At 37.0% G+C, this 27,106-nt stretch overlaps 1 protein-coding gene across 9 annotated transcripts in view; it reads right to left on the reverse strand.

Annotated features, from left to right (window-relative positions):
- CTTNBP2 (cortactin binding protein 2) overlaps positions 1 to 27,106 on the reverse strand; it is an 86,131-nt gene that overhangs the window by 4,266 nt on the left and 54,759 nt on the right. For 7 of the 9 annotated variants that reach the window (XR_009963037.1, XM_062609626.1, XM_062609628.1 and 4 more), the window contains exons 9-22: positions 24,084 to 24,201; positions 21,763 to 22,038; positions 20,873 to 20,968; positions 18,434 to 18,513; positions 17,266 to 17,352; positions 17,083 to 17,182; positions 13,294 to 13,446; positions 12,840 to 13,027; positions 9,717 to 9,895; positions 5,611 to 5,816; positions 5,198 to 5,383; positions 3,367 to 3,427; positions 2,402 to 2,534; positions 379 to 480 (exon numbers count right to left, since the gene is read on the reverse strand). Coding sequence is in view for 7 of the 9 variants with exons in the window: in XM_062609626.1 (XP_062465610.1) it covers positions 379 to 480; positions 2,402 to 2,534; positions 3,367 to 3,427; positions 5,198 to 5,383; positions 5,611 to 5,816; positions 9,717 to 9,895; positions 12,840 to 13,027; positions 13,294 to 13,446; positions 17,083 to 17,182; positions 17,266 to 17,352; positions 18,434 to 18,513; positions 20,873 to 20,968; positions 21,763 to 22,038; positions 24,084 to 24,201 (1,965 nt within the window). In the remaining 2 variants the exon portion in view is untranslated. Of the gene's footprint in view, positions 1 to 378; positions 481 to 2,401; positions 2,535 to 3,366; positions 3,428 to 5,197; positions 5,384 to 5,610; positions 5,817 to 7,133; positions 7,449 to 9,716; positions 9,896 to 12,839; positions 13,028 to 13,293; positions 13,447 to 17,082; positions 17,183 to 17,265; positions 17,353 to 18,433; positions 18,514 to 20,872; positions 20,969 to 21,762; positions 22,039 to 24,083; positions 24,202 to 27,106 lie in introns of those variants that run through there. The other 2 variants (XR_009963038.1, XM_062609633.1) reach the window with 2 other exon arrangements.

Here is a 27,106-nt window from a genome sequence, read left to right on the forward strand (position 1 = left end):
TTTTGCAAACTGTATAACATTAACTGTGGGTGCTGGAGGGTGAACAATGAACCCAGGTTTTATTTCTCTTAAAATCTGATCTAAGTAACATACAATGTCAAAGTAATGTCAACAATACTTGGCCTAGGGAGATGGCTTTATGTAAACATGAAAACTGGAGCAAATACATCCATTGTTTAATGAATCTTTAGTTTCTATTAAGACACATGGAATAGACTTGGCATGGTATGTCTAGCAAGTTTCCTAAGAATCATGACAGTTTATTCTTGCAATAAACAGGGCCCTGGAACACAAATTCTTTGGATCCAATCAGGAATCCAAATTTTGAAGAAACTAAAGACACCTTCTCTATCCAACTACAAAAATCATTACACTTACCTTTTGTGCTGTTGTTTTATTTGGGTTAGTACCACTTGCTGAAAACATGGGATTGTTCTGGGAGTTACTGAACATCAATAGCTCATCCTTAGAATCTGCAATCTAAAAAAGATAGGAAAATGGTGATTTTTTTTAGTTATTCACAGCAGAGATTAAGTTTCAATTTGCCAAATTTGGGAGTCTTTATTTTATTTTTATATAGTTTCTGTGCAACACAATGCATAAACATCCAAAGAACATGTTAAATATTTTCCCTTTACTCGTGAGTGCATTTGTAAGAAATAACAGGAGAGATTTCACTTTTCCAGAGGAAAGTGAAACATACATTTCCAGAGCAGTACTACTCAGCAGAGCTTGAGGGTAGTTTCCCATTGAATTTTATCTAGCCCCAGGAACATCACAGAAAGGAATGATCCTCTTCTATTCCTCCTGCTATGTGTCTTGCCTATTTTTTTCCATCAGCCCTCGTGACCATCAACACAGAAAGTCTTATCAGCCTTCTGTCTTCACTGAAAATTGGGTATTTTCTCCTGGGGCAAGATGATCTGATTCAACTCAGCAATTGCAAAAGTTCTCAATCCAAACATAACAGAGGCAGCAGAAACATATTTGAGTGAAAGGGCAAATCAGAGAGTAGAAGTACTTACTTTGATGGCAGCCTGAAATTACATCACACAAAGAAAACATGCAACAGCACCCTCACTTCTGTAGGACTCTACTCGGCAGCTGGCGAATTAACAACAGAAATTCCAGCCATGGATGGTTCCACCCATGATGAGGAAACTGAACAAAAGACAGTGACATCTATCTCCTTCCTTATCTAACCCATATTTCCTTGAATTGTAAACAACAAGCAATTACATTTTAAATGTTATTAAACACAATTTTCAATTGGTTACAATTTCTTCAAGCACATCCCATTCTTTCAAGGATAGCTATGGTAAATCCCTGCTAACTGACTAGAGAGTAGCTTGCCAGCTTGGCACATGTGACTCATGTAAGCACTGTAAATACTTTAAACAACCAACCCCAAACAAAACACTATAATAAAGGATCTTATTAAATAGGTTGAAAAATCTTCCCAAATACAGTATTTCTTTTTTTTAAATAGTTGACTTCTAGGGATAAACAGAATACTTAATAAAGTAAAACTAATGAAACTGCTGTTCAGGGAGATCCTAGAGGATGTAATTCACAGTCTAACTGGACACTAGCTGAAGACTGACTCCATCTGTGCTTCAAAAGATACAGAACAGCTGCACTGGTGTGAACACAACCGGCTGTCACAGCCATCTACTTCTGCTTTGATAGAAGATAAAAAGGAAAAGAAGAAATAGCTGCACCTACAGGGAGAGCTGGATGCTTTTAGTGTAGAAGGAAAAATGAGAGAGATCCACGACTTCACCCTCTGCTCCAACAGGCTTTCCATAACCACCCAGAATACATTCCAGTGTGGAATGCAGCCCCAGACCTGAGTTTTGCAAGCATCCCTCACCTTCTTCTGCCACTGTTAAAGAAAATGAATTAGGCCAATCCATTCTTTCTTGCTTGGGGAAGCAAAATGGCATTTTGCCTACACAGCAGAGGAGCTTTGAGCCGGTTCTGTGATGGCTATTGGGATTACATCAAACAAACCAAATGTGCAATGCATATTAGGAAAAACTTCCTATGTCCTTAAGGCTACAAAATAGTTTCCCAGTGGAAGCAATGATAGCATGAAAGATAACATGGGGAGCAATAATGCAGCTATTGTCACCTGCGTTTATGAACTTCTCAATTTCAGCCTCCACTGAAAAAGTCTTCACACGAAAAAACAGTGAAGGTGTAATTTAAAATAATGTACAATAAACTAGAGCACTTACTCTCAAATGTATAATTTATTAGTTGACTTTGGCTTATTCCCAAATAATTTAATTATTTTCTTCAGTTCAAGCAGTGCTTGTAAATTAAAAATTAATTTTAAACACATAGCAAACAACTGCATATGGTAATGTAGTAGATTATTTAAAAGCCTTGTGTTTACCTTGCTTATATCAGGCTCAGATTTGCTGGAACACATACTCTGAAGTTCCTGCACAAGATCTACTTCATCATCAGAACCAAGGGACAGTCTCTGCTCCAGATTTAATGTTTTCAATTGATCCTTCTCTGAAGATCTGGTTAAAAAAGAAAAAAAAGAAACAGAGAGAACAATTAAAATTAAGCTATGATACAGAATCTAAGAATAAATATTATACACGCCTGAAAATAGTAATTCCTTTCCAAATCACCTTTACTACCACAAATTATTCTCTTCATTCTTGTTGTGATTTAAGCTAAACCCAGGACAATTCTGAAATTTAAAAAAGGATTCTTCTGCCTACTCTGTCCAAAGATTCTCCTCTTTTTAAGGTAAAGCAATCAATTTTATCCCACTCTCCTTTTTGAACTTCATTCTAAACACTTAAAAAAACCCTGGCATACTGGAAGCATAAATATTCTATGCTCTCTGTGCCTGAATATCCAAGGCTTCATATTGAAGCTTCAAATGCAGCTCCCTCTGGCTAATTCGTACACTTTCTTAGAGAAACTCTGTATCGTTTAGACTAAAATGCATGCACTATACCATTGTGAATTGCCATTCAATAAACTGAAAGAGCCAGAGGAGTTTTTAAAATATAATGCCAGGTGAGAAAGGCATATGGGTGGCTTTTCATGGCACAGTAACTGTTACATAATATTCTCAAGTCACAGACTATTCTGTTATATAAAAAAAAAAAAAAAGGCAGTACTCCAAGGTTTGGGTTACAGAAATAGATTCTAAAATGATATCAAATTTTTTTTCTCTCCGAAGTTAAAATTAAAAAGGATTCCTTTCTTCAGATTTGGAACCAAAACATTAACAAACACAAATTCTTCATATATTCATTATAATATGTAGGTTTACAACATAATTTTATCATCTTTCTTGTTTGCTGAATGTTATAAATACCAGAAACTAAAACTTACTTGGTGGTGAGAGAAGCTCTTTTCTTACGGTTTGGTTGCGATATAGTCTTGGATTTTATACCTGCACAAAAAAGAGACTGACTTATTTGTGTGTTATCATGTACACTGATTTCTTTATCCTAAAATCTGCAATAAACTGGAAAAATGGGTTACTATTTACTGCCTAATTATATCAATAGAGTCTGTCAAAGATCAGAATACATCCCCTGAAACTGCTCAGAATAGCATTAGGAACTGCTCAAATGGCAAATGGGGCATGAGTTGCCAAAGCTTTTTTAGAAGACTGACCATTAAGTTTCTGTGCGAGGCAGCTGTACCACCTTTACTGGTTCTCTCAAAGAGAAATCACTTGTCAACAGGAAAAGATTTACATTTGCTTCATTTATGTAAAATCAAACAACTTACCTTTGGAAACAGGAACAACATTTGATTCTGACAGTCAGAAATGGAAGGCTACTGAAATTAAATTCACCTTTTTTTTTTTTTTACTTATATTCACATATATTAACTGAACTCCAAAAACACTTTCAGGAACAATATACTGTATCAAACATCCTACTTCAGGTTGTGTTCATCTGATATCTTAAATCCTCTTAGTGAGATTAGATAAATTCACAATTCAGAGAACCAGCAAGCAAAATCAGGACATTAAACGGCATTTCAGAAAAAGCAGACTTCTTTCTGAAGAAGAGCCAAAGAAATGAATAGCTCAATTTAACATTACAAAGTACCAGGCATCAAGTATTTCAGTCTTTTATATATGAAGTAATTGAGGCTAGAATCACTGTTTCTAAAGTGTATGTGAGGAAGCCTCTTTCTAAATCCTGTCCTAACTCTCCTCTCTGAAGGAGTTACCTTGATTTTCTGAAAGCAAAATAAGTAACTTGTTTTTGTCCTCTAGAAGTTTTTTTTCCGGTTTATATTGCATTCAGTTATGGTATTCCTATGTTGTTCTTCTAGACAGATGTGTACTTCTAGAATAATGATATGCTGCTTCTGTACATACCCAGACATTATCCCAGTGTGGTAAACTGCTTATTAAATGGCGTATGATCTTGAGTTGAAAAGACATTTCAAAAGTGTCAGTGACAAAGTAACTTGCAAAGCCATACACACGCATAGACTGAGTCACATAAAGCCTTCTTTATCAAGCAGCATACTGAAAATGACATAGGAACTTCCTGAAGGCGTTACAGTACCTGTGACTACAGAGTTTTTTTGCAATTAAAGTGAAAATCAAGCATAAATCTTTAATTTAAAACCAAAATCTCCTCCTTCCACTACAGGGCTTCTGGATTATTCAACTCAGTTTATCTAGTAAGATTGAACAAGGGAAGCATGATCTGAGGATGCATGTATTCATTTACTTTTACATGGATTCAGACAATAGTTATAATTGTAGTAAAGCTATAAAGCACATGTAAAAACAACCCCAAATGTAGGCATACTGCAAACTAGGTGCAGAACTAAGGAGAAGCTTTCTCTCATCAGGTGTTGGGGAAAAGACTGATAGAGAAACGTTCCATGCAGTATGAGATGGAACCAGTCCTTGCTCTTCCGCCATATTAGCCAAAGCCTACCTCAGTATCAGACAACAGGAAGGGCATTAGAACAAACAAACAAACAAAAATAAATTAATTAGGATACCTCATAGCCACAAAGAAATAACTTTTTCTTGAGGAAAAGTAAACAATTTTTTACTGGTAAACATAAACATGAGTGTCATTTAATTGAGAATTTTTAATTCACAATATAGAAGAAAAGTTAGATTCATATCTGTGCAGCTTAATGCCCCACACCTCCTTTCAGAATTGAAAATATAAGGCTTTACCTTCAGTATGTGTCTCCTGCTTATTCCATGACTGAGAGGATAAATGGCCTGACTTTTTGCGAGGACTTGTGCTCACTTTTCTCCAAGAAGTGTTCTCACCTCTTTTCTTAGTACAATTTTTGTAGCTTGAAACAACGGATAAAGGAAAATTTCCTCCCTTAAAATCTGCTATATAATTATCTAGCTCTGAAACAAAAGTATAACAATGTTAAGAAGAATTGACTGTTGAATATGGTTCTTCCTTAACTACCTTAGCCAACTACTTAGTTTAGCAACTGGAAATGCTTCTAACCACATGCCTCCCATCATTACTACAGTCATGTTTTGCGCAAGTTTTGAAAAAGGAATTGAAAAGTTAAAAGCCCCACTTTGGCCATGTACAACTACTTGCCTTTTAGACAGTTCATTGTTACCTGTTCTGGGTAGAGGACAGCCATGCAGGACAGCTTTATTTAGCAAGATACTGAGAGCAGCTTTAACAACAGCCTGTTGACCTTGGCTAGGATTTTTTTTGGCCATTACTTGTCCTGGTACAGATGGTCTTTTCACAGAGGCTCTGGAGAGTATTGCTTCTTGAACTCTGGGAGCTATCACAGCATTCCACAATTTGGACATCCACCTGTAGGCAAACAAACAATCCCTCAGCTTCAGAGACAATTATCAAACCCCAAGATTTTATACTTTGGGTAACATAGCAGATTTTGCATTTTCACAAAGCACATATATTTTGGACTTAATAATGTACCTTATGTCAGAGAGGAACTGATTTTATTTAAGGTAGAGTTTATTGTTTCTTTTATATTAAATTATTTGACCTAACTTTCTTCAGGTTGTTTTGGCAAACTATTTACCATCTGAGGTTTGCCTCCTTCAGATAAGGACTATAAAACACCCTTTTCATTTTAAGGCTAACAGAAAGGATGTCCCCAAAAGATGTGTGTTTATGCATATACAATAAAAGCCCCTTTCACCTTTGCCAGTGCATGGAGAAGTTTCCGTGCCTGCAGGTGTTCATTCATAGCCTACTTGCTGCCAGTGTGAGAAAAAGGAGGTATTCAGTTATGACTGCACCCTTTCCAGTATCCTCCATTTCAAAACTTGTCCAGTTTACAGGACTTTTCTATTCATACAGCTGCCTTGCTCTCACTCTCCTTTTGTTTATTTGATCTATGGTGAACTCTGTTTCCAGGATGCCGTGGGTTTTCCAGATAGTCTGGTTTAGAGAGTGGGTCTGATTACAAGAATTTGATTCAAAAGGACACGGTTCTTCTGGGACTTTTGCTTTTCTAAGAGAGAAATATTACGCTGTTTTTAGCACAGAAGTGAAAAATCTGTGTTAGGTAATAAATAAATGCTATTTCTTACAGCTTATAGTACTCAAGGGATAAAGGCTACGAGTTTCAGACTTAGGGCTCGGCTCACATCTATAACAGACACTGAAGCAATCTTTTTTAGATCAAATCCAACTTTTTTTTTTTGTTATAGCCTCTTATGGGAGGTAGATGGTAAGACTGAGAGTCAGAGGGTTTATTTACAAGAAAGAGCTGTGCTTCAGCTCTGCAGAAATCCATTAGAAAAAGTCAAGGCTAAACTGTCAGTTTGACTTAAATGAACCATTTTGTTGTATACACTGATACACAGAAACCATCTATTATCCAACAGATTATGTTGACCTGCTTTGGATTTTTTTTATTTTTATTTTTAGTTAGAATGCATAAATTATTTGATAGATGTATTTCTGGTTGCTTATGAAGCATAAGATTGAGCTTCTATGATGTATAAACATGCTACAAAGTGCTGGTATAAGCTTGATAAAAGTTACATTACTTAAAAAAAAAATACAGTTGTTAAAACAAGATGCAAAATGTATATTGGAGATGGTCCTTGAGGCTTTCTTAGCATAATACTATAGATACCATTTCATATAGATGCAGAGTTAAGCTACTAAAATAAACAATTGCTTTAGTTTTAGTAACAAAGAACTCTCTCTGTTTCTGCTTGTGTAAGCTTTTGACATTTTGCAGTACTATTCTATTTGCAGTACTATTTCTATTTTGCAACAGAAATGGTCAGAAATGAATGCTGCAAAAATAAAATTGATTGAGCCCATTCTAAGCTAACAGTTAATAACTGATGGACTGTACAGTGCCACCTTGTCTAAATAAAATTCCAACCAGGGTTGGGCTCATCTCGATCAAGTCCCCAGCTGATACTTGCTAAAGGTAAGCACACTCCTGCCCCTGGAAAAGAGCTGTAAAGTGAAACTCTTTCCTGTTGGAACATCATCTTTAATTACCTAGATCAAAACTGAGAAAAAAATGGAGCTAAAATTTTCCTCATTTATTCACTCTACTCTCCAAACCATGGGAAGCTACATGAAACAGCACACAGCAGGAAACAATTTCCTGTCATGCCTTCTCTCCCCCTTCCCAGCTGCCTGTTTCTGCCACTTGCCTCATGCTAACGCTTAGTCCAGAACAAACCCTGACTGTAGATAGCTGTTTACTGTCTTAATGAATTAAGCTGGCTCAGAGAAGCTTTAACAAATGCCAAAAGCAGCAGAATAGCCCAGTGGAGAGAAGGGGCAAGAGGACAGGAGTGGTTAATTACACTAAAATATTAGCAACCAGTGAGCTGCTAATTAAAGCTATTTATTGCTAGTTATGTGACCACACTGTTAGTCATCATGCTGTTAAACTAAAAGTGTCCAGTAAGTGCTCACTGGAGCTGTGCTTTCTAATTGTTTACTAGTGGACAAAAAAATCAGATTAAAATGAGAAGTCAGATGGCATACCACTACCGTAGAAGACATTTTGGGGTTGTCCCCAAAAATAAAGCATTGTGAATCCAGTCAAAGTTATAAAGTTAGGAGAAATCCAAACTCAAAATGCATTATTAAGGTGTCTAAGGAACAGTTTTTCTGTCCTCTACTAATGCCACTGCAATAAATAAATGATTAAGACATTTCAGAGGACATGATTCAAAAGGGAGGAACAAGATAGATGCATGGTATAATTCATTCTTTTTTATTTCACAGCACCCACAAAATTTCAAGTCAATGTTACATCCGCTTTAGATGGATTAGATTAGATTTAGTCTTTGATAATTACTCTGGATATTAGATAATCTGCCTTTAAAAAAAATACAGAAAATGAACAATCAAAATGTTCCAACATCTGTAGACAGAACAAAAGATAAAAAACCCACTGCGTATGCTAAGCAAAGGACCCTGTAAGAAAGTCAGCAGAAACCAGTACAAGAGAGAAAAGTCAGAGAAGGAAGAGAAGTGGCAATTCAGGAGAAAGCTACGAAGCAGGATGAGAAAAGTAATGTCTCATCTCTAGAAATCGATGTTATTATCGGAATTCTGAATAATTTTGAATCTTAGGGGTTCATTAGAATCATAGAAACATAGACTAGTTAGGGTTGGAAAGGACCATAAGATCATCTAATTCCAACCCCCCTGCCATGGGCAGGGACACCTCACACTAAACCATGTCACCCAAGGCTCCGTCCAACCTGGCCTTGAACACTGCCAGGGATGGAGCATTCACAACCTCCCTGGGCAACCCGTTCCAGTGCCTTACCACCCTAACAGGAAAGAATTTCCCCCTTATATCCAATCTAAACTTCCCCTCTTTAAGTTTGAACCCGTTACCCCTTGTCCTATCACTACAGTCCCTAATGAAGAGTCCCTCCCCAGCATCCCTATAGGCCCCCTTTAGATACTGGAAGGCTGCTATGAGGTCTCCATGCAGCCTTCTCGTCTCCAAGCTGAACAGCCCCAATTTTCCAATATAGCTAAGCAACATCTTAGCATGCAATTAATCTATTTTAAAATTCTGTAACTATTTCTTATATCACTTGCTAGCATTTGCAGAAAAGTTGGAATGTGAGCAGATGGTTGTGTAACCATAGGCAAGAAGAGACAAAATTTTCATCATTCTTCTTTTATTCTACTGGACGTTTAACCATGTGTATATATCTGCCTTATTTACTAAGCTAATACACCTGTAAAATTGCACGTATGTTTAAAAATGATACCAATATTAAAAAGAGTTAGAAATCATTCTCTGAATTTCCCACATGTGCATCTTTAAAAGGAAAGGTTATCAAATTCTGAAGCTCAGAATTCTACAATTTTATTTTGGTCTGTTCACTAATGAACAGCTTTCTTTACAATGCTCTCTTGAAATGAAGAACAAAACCTTTAAAGGGTTGAGGAATATTAGCCATTGCAATACAAGTAATACTGAGCAACCTCTGTGTCAGAAAATAACTGAAAGATCACAACAGGACTGACTTTTAACCAGTGTTAAACACCCAGTTCACACTTGTGCCCTTCCAAATTACACTTCCAGTAATTAAATATGAAACAAAATTTCAGAACTTTCAATTTCCACTAAAATACTTTCAAGATTGTTCAGTCAGGTGGAGTTTGGGAGAAATGTAACTACTACATTTGTAATAAGTATTTAGTTGGCATTGAACAGTGTCAAACAGGAAACAGCAATCTTACTTCACTGTTACTTGGCCATGCCCTGGCACCACTGGACAAGAGAAGAAATGTTTTGGCCCCATAAGTGCTTCAGGTGCTCCTAGACGTGATAAGCAGGAGTTCAGCTGGTGCCAAACAGCAAGAATCCAGTCTATGATCTTGCACACAGGATCACATGGAGGAGGTACTTTGCCTCTGAACTGCAGGGAGAAAAGATGTTTGACATAAGGCCTCTGCTGCAAACACTCTTCCTTGAAACTCCAGGAAGGCTTATTTGTTTTTCCTTTTCCTCCTATATTGCCATTAGATAAATCAGGAACAGATTTATGGCCAGACCTTTTTATAGAGTATACTGAAGTTTTCTTGTATTAAAACTTATTTCCCCAACTAGACTTTAAAAGATACCTCCTTATGCATAAATGGACATACCTCTACTTTTTGTGGGAAACTGAGGCACAAATTTGTCAGCAGTGCTTTTTCTATGGTGTTTAAGATTAGGATTACAAGAGATACCTACCATATCCTCTGCAATGTATGCGATATATAATTAAGGCGTATAAAAGAACATACAACCACACTGAACAGGAAGGTCTGATCCAGGCATGACCTCAGTGGATTTCCATATTGATTTTAGATTTAGTAGCAATGAAGGAAGATGCCTTCCTCTAAGACTCACATTTTTTCAGTATGCCTTGTTAAATGCAAATTATTTTGTGCCAGAAAAATCTTCTATTTCATCTGACTCCAAATTACAGTCTTCATCATCCTAATCCTAGGATTATCCTCTGGAACAGTTTGAATTAAAGGAAGCATTAAAAGATTCACTAGAGATAGTATTTGCTAGCACTAAAGCCAGAGCTTCTTGACAAGAGTCTACACATAAACAAGGTAAAGTTCATATGGAAAAAAACATTTAAATTGTTCCAACATATCCTAATAATTCAAAATAAGGGCAAAAGAGCTTTTCAGCTGAAAACAATATTAAGGCACAAACAAGGTATCAGAATACAGAGCAAGGATCTTTGAAATAGTCTTCTTGTGTTAAAACAATAAATAAGGTTTTACTTTCTTTTAGATTTTTATAAGAGATTAATCTTCCTTTTATTTTTAACTTTGGAACCCATTATTTCAAGCCCCACACCAACCCACATTTGAATTTGCATTTAGGCCATGTTTGTATTTAGAAAAAGAATAAATCTACTGGCACACTGGGCATTTTTATTCCTTATTTAATTGGGGAAGACAGAGGAAGAAGCATGCTTTTGTTTGGTTTTTTTGTGGGTGTTTTTTTTTCTCCAAATGGCTACCATCTGCATATATGCTTTAGCAGTAATACATTAAAGGAGATTACCACCCAAATTTGTTCAACTTCAGTCAGAGGTAGCAACCTATCACATTGTTAAACTCTAACCTGTGAGACTAAGGAGTGCTTTTAAGCCTAAATAAAACAGCCTGAAAATGACATCTGTCACCTGGTGCTGCAAGTCCTGGTAGGCAAAGCAGTTTGGCAGAATAAATTTGACCCAGCCTTTGTCTGTGAACAAGTCAGAATACCACTGCTTCTAGGATTGTTTGCATTGCCATATTTCTTGGCTTTGTGGTCAGCTGAAGACAGTCCTTCTCTTTGATCTTGAATGATCTATGATCAAAGTTTTTCTGTCCTTTTATAAAGGGGCTTAGATCATGATATTCTCTAGTGTTGGCTTGAGGATACGATCTCTTTCCTTACAAGGATGGAGGAGAAATCTGCTACATGCTACTATTGCACTGTTCTATGGCTTATACCTCATTCCAGCACTATAGTGTATCTGCAAGATACCAGCTTCTACCACTTGTCTATAGACAACTGCGACCCTCCCCATCCTTTCCAAGGATTCTGGAAACTATTCATACACACAACCAGACAACCATTCATAGCAGTTCCAGCTTACTATGTCTGTAGGGATCCAAAGATTTAAAGTGCACGTGGAAAAAAGGAAACATTCTGTCACACAGAAAAAAGCACTTATAATAACTATGCACCTGAAAAAAAGTAACCCAAGTAATCTATTAAGAGTTTCATTGATATATTTCACAATTCTTTTTATATTCTGTATTCATGTTCTTGCTATTAAGGAGTACCTAGGTTTCTAAATTTCCTCATTGAAATGTTCAGTTACTGCACATTTGCTCTTCAGGATCTCTTTGAAACAGTAAGCTTTCATAGATGAGAACTGTGGCATAGGATACAGGAGATGACATTCCCAAGGATAAGCAAGACCCATGCAGCTGAACACTCAAAACCAACAGTAGGTCTGTTGTCTCAGACTGAGACTCTTTAATACTGATAGCTTTTTCTATTCCTAGAACAATCTCCCATTTTAAGCCTGTTCAAAACTCTGCTGCCAAAATTATTTTCCTTTGCAGCTGTTTCAATTAAATTCCCCCTCCCAGCATCTAACACTGCCTGACTGTCTGCAGTAGCTGATATCACACCGGAAAGGTTTTCTTCCAACTAACGTTCAGAATTCCACAATTCTGCTTTTGCCCACATCTCTGCTTTCATTTTGCATCCTCCATTTATTTATTTATTCATGTTAAAAACAGACTTCCCATCTTTATTCTTGTTTGGACTTTTGCTCCAGCTTCAGCAGGCCTTTTAGCTCAAAACAACTTCCCTACTGATATATTCTTAATGCCTCTTTCCTCTTTAATTTGAAAATCATAAAACCTCTTCTTTCTGTTTAAAATTTAGACAATACACACAGTACATAAACTATCTTATTTTACATATATAAAATAAATTTCTCAAGAAAGGAATTTTATGTTTGCTGAGCAGATTCTTGTTATCTGAACAGATTCTTACTATCATGCTCACACAGGAGATAAAAGAATTACTGAAGGATATTTTCATACAGTGGATAAACAAGTATCCACCGTGCCATTATTTGCAGCCAACTTGAGTGTTTATGCTAATCAGCCATGGCCACACACTTTAAATGAGGCCAAGGACAACATTTACAGATACACAGAATCTATCTTCCCAGAAATGAGTATTTTTTTCTGAAACAACTTAGTTATCTGCTCAGCTTTTGACATTATCACTGTACGTATTTCACAGACCTGGTGATGAACAAAATTGCTAAAACAGATTCAAGTTCTTACCTTGTTTATAACTTTTCTTCTTAAAAACCTTTGAAGCAAACCACGCATTGGTTCCCCATCCCACCTAAGTTGAACCCAACGGAAATGCTGCTGAACCAGCAGGTCAGAGCCATGAAGATGACACTTTGCGATTGTCCCCAGTAAAAAGCAGTTCTTATGAAAGTAAAAGGCACCAGAAACTCCATTTGCTAAAAAAGAACCATAAACCATTTTACTGAAATACTCAAAGCTTTAATACGATTCCACAGAAAAGCAAGAAGCAGTGACATAGTTAGAAAGAGAATAGCCACCATAAATTAGCCTTAAAACTTGCTATATTTGGTTAAGAACAGCTATTTGCTATAAAATTAAAACCTGAATAAATTATATTTTTCTGTTTTTCCCTTGTTTTCATGTATTATAATACAGCTGTACTGTAGTAAAAACATTTCTCCATCCGAAATTCTTTAAATACCTCTTTGAATAGTGCAAGGATTTTCCGAACTCCGATTCTCAAGAGGTGCCAGAAAATCTCCCAGCAATTCAGACAAAGAAGCTCTCTCCAAATTTTCTAAAATCACAATGGTTGTCTTGCTTACAGGAGGCTGTTTAACTGGGACCAGACAAGCTGAAATATAAAAATCCCATTAATGTCTACTTACGAAAATTGACTTTTATTTATATATACAGCTTTTAATACTACTAATGCAACACAGGATTTTTATTTTATTTTTTGCCTTTTAACTTGTTCACAGATGCAAACAGACTGCATAAGATGTTCAAAACCAGAAGCATAAAAATCGAACAATGGAAAGAATATCATACTGTACATTAAGAAAAGAATTGAAAGCTAATATTAAAATATATTCCTGAAATGGCTATCATGGGATCTTCATAGACAGGAAGTATTTCAGCACATTAAAAATAAATACAACACAAAAGATAGCAAAGACCTCTGAAAACATTTATTTAATTTGCTGTAAGACATCTTAAACTTTTAACATGTACTCTTTATACTATATAGTGATGAAAGGGTTCAGAATATTCCACATTTGTAAGAAACTTAATCCAATAGTATCCTGGGATGCACTAGGAGGAGCCTGCTGGCTGAGGGAGGTAATCCTCCCCCTCTACTCAACCCTGCTGAGGCCACATCTAGAGTATTGTGTCCAGTTCGGCTCCTCAGTACAAGAAAGATAAGCAGCTACTGGAAAAGGTCCACAGAGGGCCACAAGGATGATCAGGGGTCTGGAGCATCTTTCATATGAGAGATTATGGCAGCTGGGCCTGTTTAGTCAAGAGAAGAGAAGACTGAGAGGGGATCTTATTAATGCATATAAATATCTGAAAGGCAGGTGCCAGGAGGATGGTGCCAGACTCTTTTCAGTGGTGCCCAGTGACAGGACAAGGAGCAGTGGCCATAAACTAAAACACAAGTTTCACCTCAACTTGAAGAACCTCTTTACATGGGTAGAGCAATGAACAGGCTGTCCAGGGAGGCTGTGGAGCCTCTCTCTGGAGACATTCGAAACCTGCTCGGATGTGTTCCTGTGTAACCTGCTCTAGGTGGCCCTGCCTTGGCAGGGGGGTTGGACTGGATGATCTCCAGAGGTCCCTTCCAGCCCTAATGATTCTGTGATTCTATGAGATTGCTTCTTTTTTTGCTACTATCCTCTCTTCAAAAATTCTTGCAATATCTTTAAGAATCACCCAAGTAATCAAAGCTAGTTTGAGGCACAAACAGCAGTGCCTGAACTTAACAGGCATAAATTTTTTTTATATATTTATGTGTGTGTATATATATGTATACATGCATATCTATACACATAATTTTTTCACATTTCAGGTATTTTCCTTTATTTTTCCTGATCTTAACATCTTCTTGCCTAAGAATACAGCCTTTGCAAGTCTTCCTGTAAAACTAAATCCCAGATGAATGCTTCTGTAGTACAAGTATTAAACAAAACACTGGTTGTGAGTATATTGTGTCTTGCATTGTTTCAGAACTTTTTGAGGGTGGTACTAAAGATGGTCATTAAATAAAATGATGAGTAATAAGGCAAAACTTAGAGAAACTCACTGTAGCTGGTGACTGCTATGTATTTGCTTATTATTGCTAATTATTACTGCAGATTCCTGAATGTTACTGCCCTGTTTTACTAAGAGGATATAGCTGGATGGCAGGATGGATGGAACCATTTAGAGAGAGGAGGGTGCTCTCCTAGGAGAGAGGTCGTGGCAGAAAAATGGGGCAGAAAGCAGGCAAAAAAATGAGAGACTCTACCAGCAGCACAATACTGAAATGCAAGCACAGACTATTAAGAGAAGTGTGTGGTTGACATGAAGTAAAGCATCCAAAAGAAGTTTTCATAAGTGGCTAGTAAACAAACCAGACTAGGAATGCTTTTCTTGCCTGCAGGCCAGACACCAAAGCCTGTAACTGACTTCTGACTAAATGTTCTCTTCTCCTCTCCCAGCAATGTGATGGCACTGAAAATGACATGTGGAATAATCACTGACACAAGCTACACTCCAAACTGTGACCAGGATTTCCTGGGAAAAAAAAAATGACCTAGACTGAGGTTACACTGGGAAGTATGCTAACAAACAGAACGTAGCACTGCACATGGCTGTACAAGCCCATGGAGTGGCTCTGCTTTTGTTCAAGAGCACAGATTTTGTCGAGGTTGCAACCAAGAAAGCCAATGAAAGCTCCAGGATGAAAGCATACTTGAAAAATATGCCCCACACTGCAAATGCACAGCAGGTAGAAATCAGCATTCAGTCTCACTCACTGAGTTGTATTTTTTCTATTAAAAAGTTGGCAATTCTAGTTTGCTTGAATAAAACATTCGCTTATGAGACTGGTAACCCTCTTGGTATTCCTGATCTGCCCATACTGAGAAGGAAAAATGTTGGGCTTGATTCTGACAAAGCTCTGGCTGTCTCAAAGTTTCATCACTGCAGCACATGAGAATGCATCCAGCGGCGCTGCACTGGTACAATCAAAACTGGTCTCATTTCAAATGCCTAAAGCCCACCTTTTTTCAATACAGACAGTGAAACATGTGAATTACAGATCCTGGAACAGCAGGCTATCCCAAGCAATAATGACATTTATCCCTTTTCTTTTTAATGTGAATGACCATATTGGATAAGTAAAGTTAAAATCCTAGAGCTGTAAAAGAGGCCATAGTAATAAAAAGAAAATTCCCAGATTTTTGGGTGAAAATGAGGTCTTGCTACCAAGTTCAGATTCAAACTACATTGCTGATTTTTGTCAACAAAAATCCCCCAAACTAAACACTCATTAAAAAAAAAAAAAAAAAGAAGAAAGCTGTAAAGGGATGAAAGCAACTACATATCTGAGAACTGCTTGCAAACAGCAAAACTGTATTTGAGCCAAATTAATTTAAACACTACCAGAGAAAACGAAGCATGTTACACAACTGACCCATGTGCCCCCATTTTTCTGATTCTACATTTAATTTGCTCATTTTCAATGTCATTCATCTTTGGCTACATTGTCCTTTTTTTCCCCTCTTCCCAATCAGTCATCATGAATTTACACAGGTACAGCCTACTGACCACTCTGAGAATGCTTTATGGTGGAGCACCCAAGTAACAGGACTTTAATCTACATGTAGCTATTCACATCTATTAAGAGAAAACTCTTTATTTCAACAGAAATTCAACTTCATTCTATAGTAATGGTCAGAATACTCATACACAGTAAAATTTGTTCAGGTGACAAAATTTGGCTCAGATCCACACATAAATATCCAGTAAACAAGCATATATCAAAAGCAAGTGGTCTGACTTTTAAATAACTCCTTCACTGCTTCTTTTATTTCCAGAAAGGTAATAATTATAGCTTACCTTTTCATAACTTTTCCTTAAAAAATGTAACAGCTATAGTAAAAGGCAACAATAGACCTTTATTTCTGATTCAGTAGATCTGAACCACAGCACATAGCATTTAAAGGCTCACAATCAAAGGGAAAAAGAAATGAGCAAAAAATATTAAGAGCTATTCATTTTACTTAAATGTCATGAACTTTTGACAGAGCTCCCTATTGGACTGTCACACTTACTTCTACCTCAGTTTAGACTGATTATTCTGCATTATTCTCCAAGCACCTGGAAAACTATGGGTTCTGTTAAGACATGCCACCATGCAAAAGACTTTAATGTTTTTCTTTACTTTGTACCATTAAAAACTTTCCTAAAATTACCAAAATCAGTCCTGCTGAAATAACCTTACCACTGCTGATGAACAGTTCTGCAAGCTGCTCCTTAGAGAAACCAGCATCCACTTCAACTTTAACGATTTCACATGTGGATCCTGCAGCCACTTGCTTTTGCTGTGTTGAAAATTTATAGATTTGGTGAAATGGTGCAAACTCTAATTTATGAACTAATTTAATGCATTTGCTTGTGTTAATACCTTCATGCAGGCTGCTATCTGATGTGCTATATAGTCTTGCAAACTTCCTTCTGGACCATGGAAAATGACATTACGATATTGTTCAACCTACAGACAGAAAATAAATTATTCTGGAAAGTTCAGGTTTGGTTTGTTGTTTTTTTTTACCTACATAAGAAAATCAGAATCTAACAGACAAAATTCTTTTGTTTGCACTACTGGAGTTAATAATCCTTACTATATTAGTTCCAAAATAGGCAATATTTTCATACATCTTGGAAATATATTGATAAATTTAGATCCTTATTTGTAAAACTACATGAAAAGGTAATTTTTCATTATAACAATCATTAAATCTTGAAACATTCGTGTAGGAAGGATGACTTTTGAAATCACTGAATTAAAATAGATAAACCAGAATGATGTTAAAATCACAGTAGATTAATTTGCTGCTAAGTTAAGGACTTACACTATGGACTTTATTTCCAATTCAAATGGGATCATGTTATCAGTACTGCAGAGTAAAAATGATTTAATCTATCTTAACTGTAAAATTATCACTAAAAAGTCAGTAACAGCATAAAATCGTATCATTGTGCAATATTAGTGAATGCAGCAGCAATCTGTTGCACGTAACTGTTCTAACAACATGAAACACTAACCAAGGACACTGCAGAAATTATGCTGATTTAAAAGTAATTCTGATTTGACTAGCAATGTTAAACAAATGAGCTATGAAAGTTAACTCATATTATCCAATCATCCTTACATTTTTAGGAATTAAATAAATTGTAAGAGTTACAGGAGATATATATAAGTTAGTAATAAAATTCAAGTCTCAAATAATTGTTTACACAAATCTGATTCTAATTTACTTTCCCCTCAAAAAGAGAAATAAAATAATTTTAGAAAGAAGTAAGATACCTCAGAGCTTTTAATACATTTTCTTAAGCAGTTCAATTAATTAGATGGTAGCTATTTGAAGAAGAAAGTTAACACCCTCACATGACTAAAGTTATTGGGGTAAGATTTAGGGGGATCTTTATTTTAAAATAAAAGCTTTCATCCCATTCATTTTTTAGAAGTCTTGACATTCTTTCACAGAGTAGACAACTTTTTTAGTCAACAGTATTATAGAAGCGTTTTCATGTACAACTAGTGTGCAGAGAGAGGATAGCCTAGCACTTACCAGGCGGAGGTAATTCTGAAGTGTCTGAAGATGGATCATAGATGCATAAGTCACACTATTTAGGCAGCCTTCTTGAGGTCCTTTAAAAAGAGACATACAAGTAACTTCTACAAATCTCTCATGTTTATAAGCACGTATGATGGATACATATGCTTTTCATGCAGTATGCTACAGTGATGTCCTAAAACTGCATGCTCTGCAAATTAAAATGATTTATCTAGCAACACAGATTCATGAGTATCCATGACATAAGTAAAATGGACACTACTACACAACTGAAAAAGGCTGTAGGGCATATACGTGTCAGCGTATTTTCTAAATGTTGTAGACCTTTTCAAATCTAGTTAAACAATTAACCGGACATCATATTTCTGAGGATCAAGCAAGAAGATCAAACAACAGGAGAGTTTACAGGTCATGGAAGGAGGGGCTGGCCACTTGGGAGGAATATAAGGCTGCTGCTAGAGGATGTAGGAAGACAGCTAGGAGGACTAAGGCATCCTTAGAATTAAACCTGGCGAGAAGGGTCAAGGACAGAAAAAAGAGCTTTTCCAAATACATGGCAGACAAAACTAACACCAGAGGCAACGTAGGCCCACTGATGAACGGGATGGGTGCCCTGGTGACAGAAGATACAGAGATGGCAGAGTTACTGAATGCCTTCTTTGTCTCTGTCTACTCTGCTGCAGGCAGTCCTGAAGAGCCCTGTACCCCTGAGACCTTAGATGAAGTCAGGTCGACGGAGTGGTTTGCCTTAGTTGATGAGGAATGGGTTAGAGAACGGTTGAGCAATCTGGACATCCATAAATCCATGGGTCCAGATGGGATGCACCTGCGGGTGCTGAGGGAACTGGCAGAAGTCATTGCTAGACCACTCTCCATCATCTTTACCAAGTCTTGGGAAATGGGAGAGGTGCCTGAGGACTGGAGGAAAGCAAATGTCACTCCAGTCTTCAAAAAGGGCAAGAAGGAGGACCCGGGTAACTATAGACCGGTCAGCCTCACCTCCATCCCTGGGAAAGTGATGGAACGCCTTATCCTTATGCCATCTTAAGGCATATCAAGGATAAGAGGGTTATGAGGGGCAGTCAACATGGCTTCACCAAGGGGAAATCATGTTTGACCAATCTCTTAGCCTTTTATGAGGAAATAACACGGTGGATGGATGATGGCAGAGCGGTGGATGTGGTCTACCTTGACTTCAGCAAAGCATTTGACACAGTCTCCCACAGCATCCTCACAGCTAAATTGAGGAAGTGTGGACTGGATGATCAGGTAGTGAGGTGGACTGCGAACTGGCTGAAGGAGAGAAGCCAGAGAGTTGTAGTCTATGGGGCTGAGTCTAGTTGGAGGCCTGTAACCAGTGGAGTGCCTCAAGGGTCAGTACTGGGACCGGTATTATCTAATATATTCATCAACGATTTAGATGGGGGAATTGAGTGTACTAACAGCAAGTTTGCTGATGACACTAAGCTGGGAGGAGTGGCTGACACGCCAGAAGGCTGTGCTGCCATCCAGCGAGACCTGGACAGGCTGGAGAGTTGGGCAGGGAATAACTTGATGAAATATAACAGGGAAAGTGTAGAGTCCTGCACCTGGGCAGGAACAACCCCAGGTTCCAGTATAGGTTGGGAAATGACCTGTTAGAGAGCAGTGTAGGGGAGAGGGACCTGGGGGTCCTAGTGGACGACAGGATGACCATGAGCCAACACTCTGCCCTTGTGGCTAAGAAGGCCAATGGCATCCTGGGGTGTATTAGAAGGGGTGTGGTTAGTAGGTCGAGAGAGGTCCTCCTTCCCCTCTACTCTGCCCTGGTGAGACCCCATCTGGAATATTGTGTCCAGTTCTGGGCCCCTCAGGTCAAGAAGGACAGGGAGCTGCTGGAGAGAGTCCAGCGCAGGGCAACAAAGATGATTAAGGGAGTGGAGCATCTCCCTTATGAGGAAAGACTGAGGGAGCTGGGTCTCTGTAGTTTGGAGAAGAGGAGACTGAGGGGTGACCTTATAAGTGTCTATAAATATATAAAGGGGGAGTGTCACGAGGATGGAGCCAGGCTCTACTCAGTGGCAAACAATGATAGGACAAGGGGTAATGGGTACAAACTGGAACACAAGAGGTTCCACTTAAACTTGAGAAGAAACTTCTTCTCAGTGAGGGTGACGGAACCCTGGAACAGGCTGCCCAGGGAGGTTGTGGAGTCTCCTTCCCTGGAGACATTCAAAACCCGCCTGGACACATTCCTGTGTAACATTATCTAGGTGTTCCTGCTCCGGCAGGGGGATTGGACTAGATGATCTTTCGAGGTCCCTTCCAATCTCTAGCATACTGTGATACTGTGTAACACTGGAAAACAAACCCAGTAGTGAATGCTTCTCAAATTACATATTTCATATGGAGTGCCTTGACATTCAAATCTGAAAATTATTAATTGACAATTACCAAATAAAAACACTGTGATATGCTCAGCTCTGTTGTTCTTCAAAAAGTCCCATGGTGGTTGGGAAAAAATCTGACCTGTTGACCATGAAATGTTTCCTGTTAAAAAGAAAAAAAGAGAGATATTCCTTGTATCTGTATGTAGTTTCTTATGCTCAGGCATATTCACTTGCTTACAAAGAGTTCCATGCACTAAATCATACTATTATTTGATACGACTGAGGATAATATTTTCTGCCAACTGAGACACAAGTCTAATAGTTAGCCTGTCTTTACATCTTTACATGCAAATTCAAGTAAAATAAGATTATTTGCCCAGTCTAATATGAACAGGGTTTTTTTTTTAGGGTGATAGGTAGAGGGGGGAAAAGGATTCAAGATGAAGCACATGAATTTTCAGAATCCTACACAACTACTACTATTACTGCCACGTTTTGGCTAATTTCTTATTATTTTAAAGATTTGTCTGTTTTACCTTGATAAGTGAAGTTAAATAAAGCACAAGCAGTTCTGTTCTACCTATGCTGAGGATTTACAGTCTGGATTTACTGTACATCCTGCATGTACTGTAAAGACGTAGTGTGGGCTTTGCTTTGAATTGCTTTGTTTCATGATCTCTCTTCTGGACTACTAAATTGAGTAAAGGACAAGGTAACATAGGGCCTCATTGTACCCAAGATGATACTAAAATGCTTAATGAATTGTATCAGACACTACTAAAAGTAAAGAATGATTTCATGCCAGCACTGTTCAAACTTTCATAACTAGTATTGGTATTTCTTAGTCTAAGCTTTAAAACATCCAGAAATCTAAAGATATTTTTATCTTATTTACAAGATCCCACAAATTCAAGAAAGCCCCCAATTTTTTTCTTATTATACCAATATTGATACCTAGTTTGACAGATAATATACTGCTTGCACTGAGGCCAATGTTCGATTCTGCAGCACTACTGAATGACAGGTCATCTAGGCTCCTCCATCCATCAGAAGCAATTACTTGGAAATGGTTTGTCACTGCCTGACTCACTGCCTTTGAAAAATCATCCCATGATGTCTGTTTGCGGATATTTAAAGCACATATTGTGTTTTCTGTATCAAATTCTTCTGCACCACAATGGGCTGGTTCAATGCCACTGACTGAAATCCTTACAGGTACATTAAGAGCATCTGTTGAAAAACAAAAAAACCAAGAATGTAAAATTCAATTTGAAAAAAATCCTATTATTAAAGACCAATAGCATCTAATATTGCAAATAAAAGCTACAGAATAACTCCTTCTACAGAAAAGCAAATGGTAAAGAGCAGCACACATCACCACCATAAAATCAGAGCAGTGATGACAAACAGAGGTATCCATCTTTTTTTACATTACAAAAAAATCAGTATTATGCTTAAATAACAGGAAGCAAGACATAACTTAATCTTTTATTTCCCTTTTACAGACTAATTTCTTTACTATAAATAAAGACATATGGCAGATAGTCTTAATGATTCAGTTTATTGTGGTTGTGCACATTTTTATTATCAATGCAGAAAGGAAATTACTGGCACTGGTGCACAAGTGGAAAACAGCTGAGCCAAATGTCTTTAAATAAAGAGCTAAGAGCTAAGACAGAAAATTCACTTGGAAGTGTATATTTGATTTGCTATAAGGTAAATTGATAAAATATTAAAAAAGTACAAAATTTACATGAACATTCTAGAAAAAAAACGTTTTCTTAAATCTTGCTTTTTTGAAAAATGGAACACAACTCAACAGAAGCAACAGTCTGAATCATTTAGATGACTAAAAGTCAAAAAGGAAACTATCTTCTAACTTTAGTGCCAAAACAGTACCTTTCAGAGATTTTCCAATATTAAAAATAAGTGCATCACAAAAAGTTATCAGCTCATTATGAAATCCTGCAACATGAGCTTTGCTTTTGAGTTCAGAAGTCAAGTCTTCTGCTGATAACAAACCAATGAAGCATTTCTGATGTCAGAAAAGCTCTGATTTAAACCCACTAGCCTACCATAGGGAAAAGATTACTCAAAGGCACCCTTCTGGATGTGGGACTGTGAGGAATGTATCAAAGGCTTGCCCTTCTAAGAGCTGGATCTCAGGGAAATGAGCAACGGCTATAGGAATTACATTAACTTCTTCACAAGGAAATGGAACCCTAGGACAGAGGAGCAGTGTATGCCTAAATTTCACTGTATGGGTCCTCTGTGGCACAGCTGGCAAACTTGGCCCACCCTGCCCCATCTTTCACATTTGTTGGAGCAGATTCTCCTGTCCTACATGCGTATAATTCCTTACAATGGAAACCTTACTGAGTTGTGAGGAAGGTAGAGGATGGTACACACACAGTTACCAAAATTCAGTCTTGGCTTACTGAGGAGTATACACAGATAAAAGTGGTGTTTCCAAGCTTCCACAGATCAAATCTTCTTGGAGCAAAAAAGCTAATTATGGTGGCACTGATGTTAACTACAGGCTTAACAAATGAGAAAAGAGAAATTGAGTCCAAATACTTTTGGCTATATAGAGCAAACACAAAATGTGTGGATGGACTAAGTTCTAACTCAAGAAATATAGAGGTCATCCTGCTCTGCCGAATTTTGAGAAAACTTATGGAGAAGGAAGACAGTAACAGGTTCCAACAGAACAATCTCCTGAAAGAAGTTACTGATGTTGGAAAAAGGACATTGTCTGACATTGTCCCCATGGCTTTTTTTTTGAAGACTAGAACAAAGAATCCCCTCAACAGTAAAGAAGTGACAAATGAAATTCTGATTTAAGAAGAAATTCAGATGAAACTAGATGATTGTTTTAACCTGAGCAAATTTGACAGCTATCAGCAACTAAGTGTTTGGATTTTTTTCTGGAAGAATTTGAAGAAAAAATAAGAAGGGGATAATAGCTTTGGAAAAAGTAGTTACTAATGTTAAATTCAGAAATTTTAGAGATTATGGATGCTTGCACATGTATAATATATAACATCTTTTCAAATGGTTTAAAAAAAAAGGAAATAAGTAATTTAGTCACCTCCAACAGAATTTTATCATATGAATTTTTTTATTTTATTTGGAGAATAGAAACTTGCCAGGTTAAGAAAACTTAGTTTTGTGGTGCCAAAAAAGTGACAACCTACCCTTTTCAAATTTCTCTTTTTGTCCCACAAGCTCTTTACTAAAAACATTTTTATGTCATGCTGATAACATTTACTTACTTAAGTTTTCTAGGAGATGCTTGCAATCATCAGTAGCAACATCATGTAATGTTCGATTACACCTATCTTTTCTCTCAGCCTCTAGCCCACCATGGCTGCAAAGGATTTCTAGACAGTTCTGCAAAGGTAAGAAGTGTATTACTGACTTGTCCATTCGCTGCAATATAGAGTTCTACCAATACGCAGTTAGACTCCTAATTGAAATTCTTACACACGCATTTCCAAAGATGGCCAGCAGCAGGGTTTCTGAGTGTCCAGATGATGTTCCTCAGAGACTTGAAAGCCAGGAGTAAAAACATTTTAAGGCAGACAGACTTGAAAGTCTCAAACCAAGATTTTGAAAAAGCAGACTGTACACAGCCAGGCTTCAACAGTCTCCAAACATCATGTGCTAAGTTGAATTGAGAAGTTCTTAACACCTGGCACTAGTTCAGATATTTACATAAAGAAATAAAAGCCCAAGTATGCATCGTATTTTGAACATCTTGGCCTCAACATTCAAGCAAAATTAAAAGCAATTCTAAAGCTTAGTGCAGATTAATTAATGAATCTGTTCAGATGGCAATCAATAAAAACAGTTTTCACTTTGTGATTCACCAAACAGGAGTTTCCATTGTGCCTGACATCTGAGTGGGATGCAGCAAAAGAAAACCAATAATTTTAAAAACACTTTGCAAGCCTCTTCTTTGGCAAGTAAACTTTTTTATTAAAGTCAGAGTACAAAGACTTTGTGCATGCCAACACCATGATGACCTCTTATAATTCAAGGACTCCAAAAAAAGTCGTATGTTTCACAAAAGCAAAAAGTTATTACAAATCATTAGAAACAAGCTAGTAGCAGATAAATTTAAATTGGTACAATCATACTATTACATTAAGAAAATATTAATTATATAGATTGTTCCAAACTAGGTGGGGGAGGGAGAGGGGAAAAAGAGGGAAGGGGGAAAGCACAGGACATGACCCTTTCAAAACTGCATTCAGTTATTGATCAGTGCTCAGAAGACACTTATTTCTAATGATCAACCATTCAGCAACAACACAGGTGGCCTTCATGAAAGCTTTGTCATTCTCAGACATGCCTTTCAAGGACAGATATCCATATTAAAAAAAAAACACCATCAGAAATTATACTAGTTAATACTTGCTGCAGGTTTGGCTACTGTTACCTATTTTGTACCTGTCCTAACAGAAAGATCTTTGTCAGTATATCTGATACTCTGACAGCTTTCACAAACGTAACAGTCATTCAAGCTATATTTCTATGTGAAGATTAAATTTTACCAGATTGCTGTTCCAGCACTTGTAAGAACCTTTTTTTTAAAAAAAAAAACAACTTTTTTTTTTAAAAACAAACAACAAAAAAAACCCACTTTTTTTTAAAAAAAAACAAAAAACAACAAAACAACAATTAGCTCACTAACTTTACCAAAAAAAAAACTGATTAGGAGAAAAACAAAAAAGCATATTTTTTTGCCAGGTGAGTAAGTTAATTCCGTCTCACAAATGGGTGCAATGAATGGCAAGGACAGCAGAAAGCAGAGAACTGAACTGTGAAGCTAAAAGTGGGAAGTAGAGAAGAAAGAAGTAGGAGACAACAAAGAAATGAGGCTTATTTCCTTAGTAAAATGAGAAGTTCTGTTGGCTCTGTTGCCTATGAAATAACAGCTAATATGGCCTAGCATAATTCATCTGTAAAGAATGGCAACTACCAATCTCAAAAGGGTGTAAGTGCCAGCGCTGTTTATATGCAACTGTCATGTAGCGTCATGAATGACATGTAATGTAGATAAAGGATAAGAAAATGGAGTGGAAATGTTAACAGTACTTGAAGATGGCTATTAAGCTTTCTTTAGCTTCTTAATATTGCAGACCTCTCTCAAGTCAATAAATGCATTCAAATACAATTGTGGAAAGTCTCTGCAACATCAAAACCAGGAATCTTCCTGCTAGCTATATATTGCCCTCATCGCCTAAGAGAATACCATCAACCCCTAATGGAGATATTATTAAACAACTGATTAGGAATGCGCTCAAATACTCAAAATCACAAGTTATTAATTAAAAGTCTATGCAAAGACTTCTGTTGTCACAGCTTTGAGAGAGAACACCTAGCCAAAGCCCCTTTCATGCAGCAAATTAAATCTAGTTTCCAAGCTCCTGAGTTTTATGTTACTGCAGAAAGAATCACCATATTGCACACTATTTAGGTATTTGCAGACTATAACAACACCTGAAAAACCATCTAAATTCAGAAGAGCAGAAACTGAAATAAGGTTCTGAACCTGCCTAACATACAGTGATAATGGAACATTGGCACTGTATGGAATATAAAATGTGGAGTAAGCAGCGGCTGGTTCCTAAAAACTGTAATTTAATAAACTGAATCTTAAATCTGTGCCTATTTTGAATTTATCAGGAAAAAAGCAAATACAGTGATCACTATTTAATTAGGCATGTAATCATAAGCTGATTTTCAAAGTCTTGGACTATATTTACCAAAAAATCACTCTCTTCTGTGTTTAGTATTCTCTATTTTCTCCCTTGGTTAAAGTTTCACAGTAAGATCTGACTGACAGCCACCACTAAAAAAAAAAATAAAAAAAATCCTTTAAACAGTGCTGGAAATGTGAAGTTTCTGATGTCAAATCCTTCAAGTAATAATTTCCATAAATCTTCCTGTTTATCATCAGTAAGACATGTCATGTTATTTTCCATGTTATCATTTATCCCAACATTCGAAAAACTTATTCACTGCATGCTAAAAAGGCTGCCCAGAATAACAAATTAAACTATGTATTACTGCACAAATTTGATTCTCATCTCTCTTATTCTCCCCTCCTTCCCTCAGGGAAAACTGTTCACAGTTAAATCATCCCTAATGGTATCTGGGAACGATGTCCATCTAATATCTAGAAGTGCAGAACAGCAAATGAATTGGCATTTAGGATGGATTCACCTCACCTTAACTTTGAAAATACGAATCCAAGTAATCATGTTTTCTCTTTCAGTTGTTTTCCCAA

The sequence above is a fragment of the Pezoporus occidentalis genome, unplaced genomic scaffold (assembly GCF_034315485.1).
Source record: "Pezoporus occidentalis ecotype Australia unplaced genomic scaffold, CSIRO_AGI_Poc_V1 ctg14, whole genome shotgun sequence".
Classification (NCBI taxonomy): domain Eukaryota; kingdom Metazoa; phylum Chordata; class Aves; order Psittaciformes; family Psittacidae; genus Pezoporus; species Pezoporus occidentalis.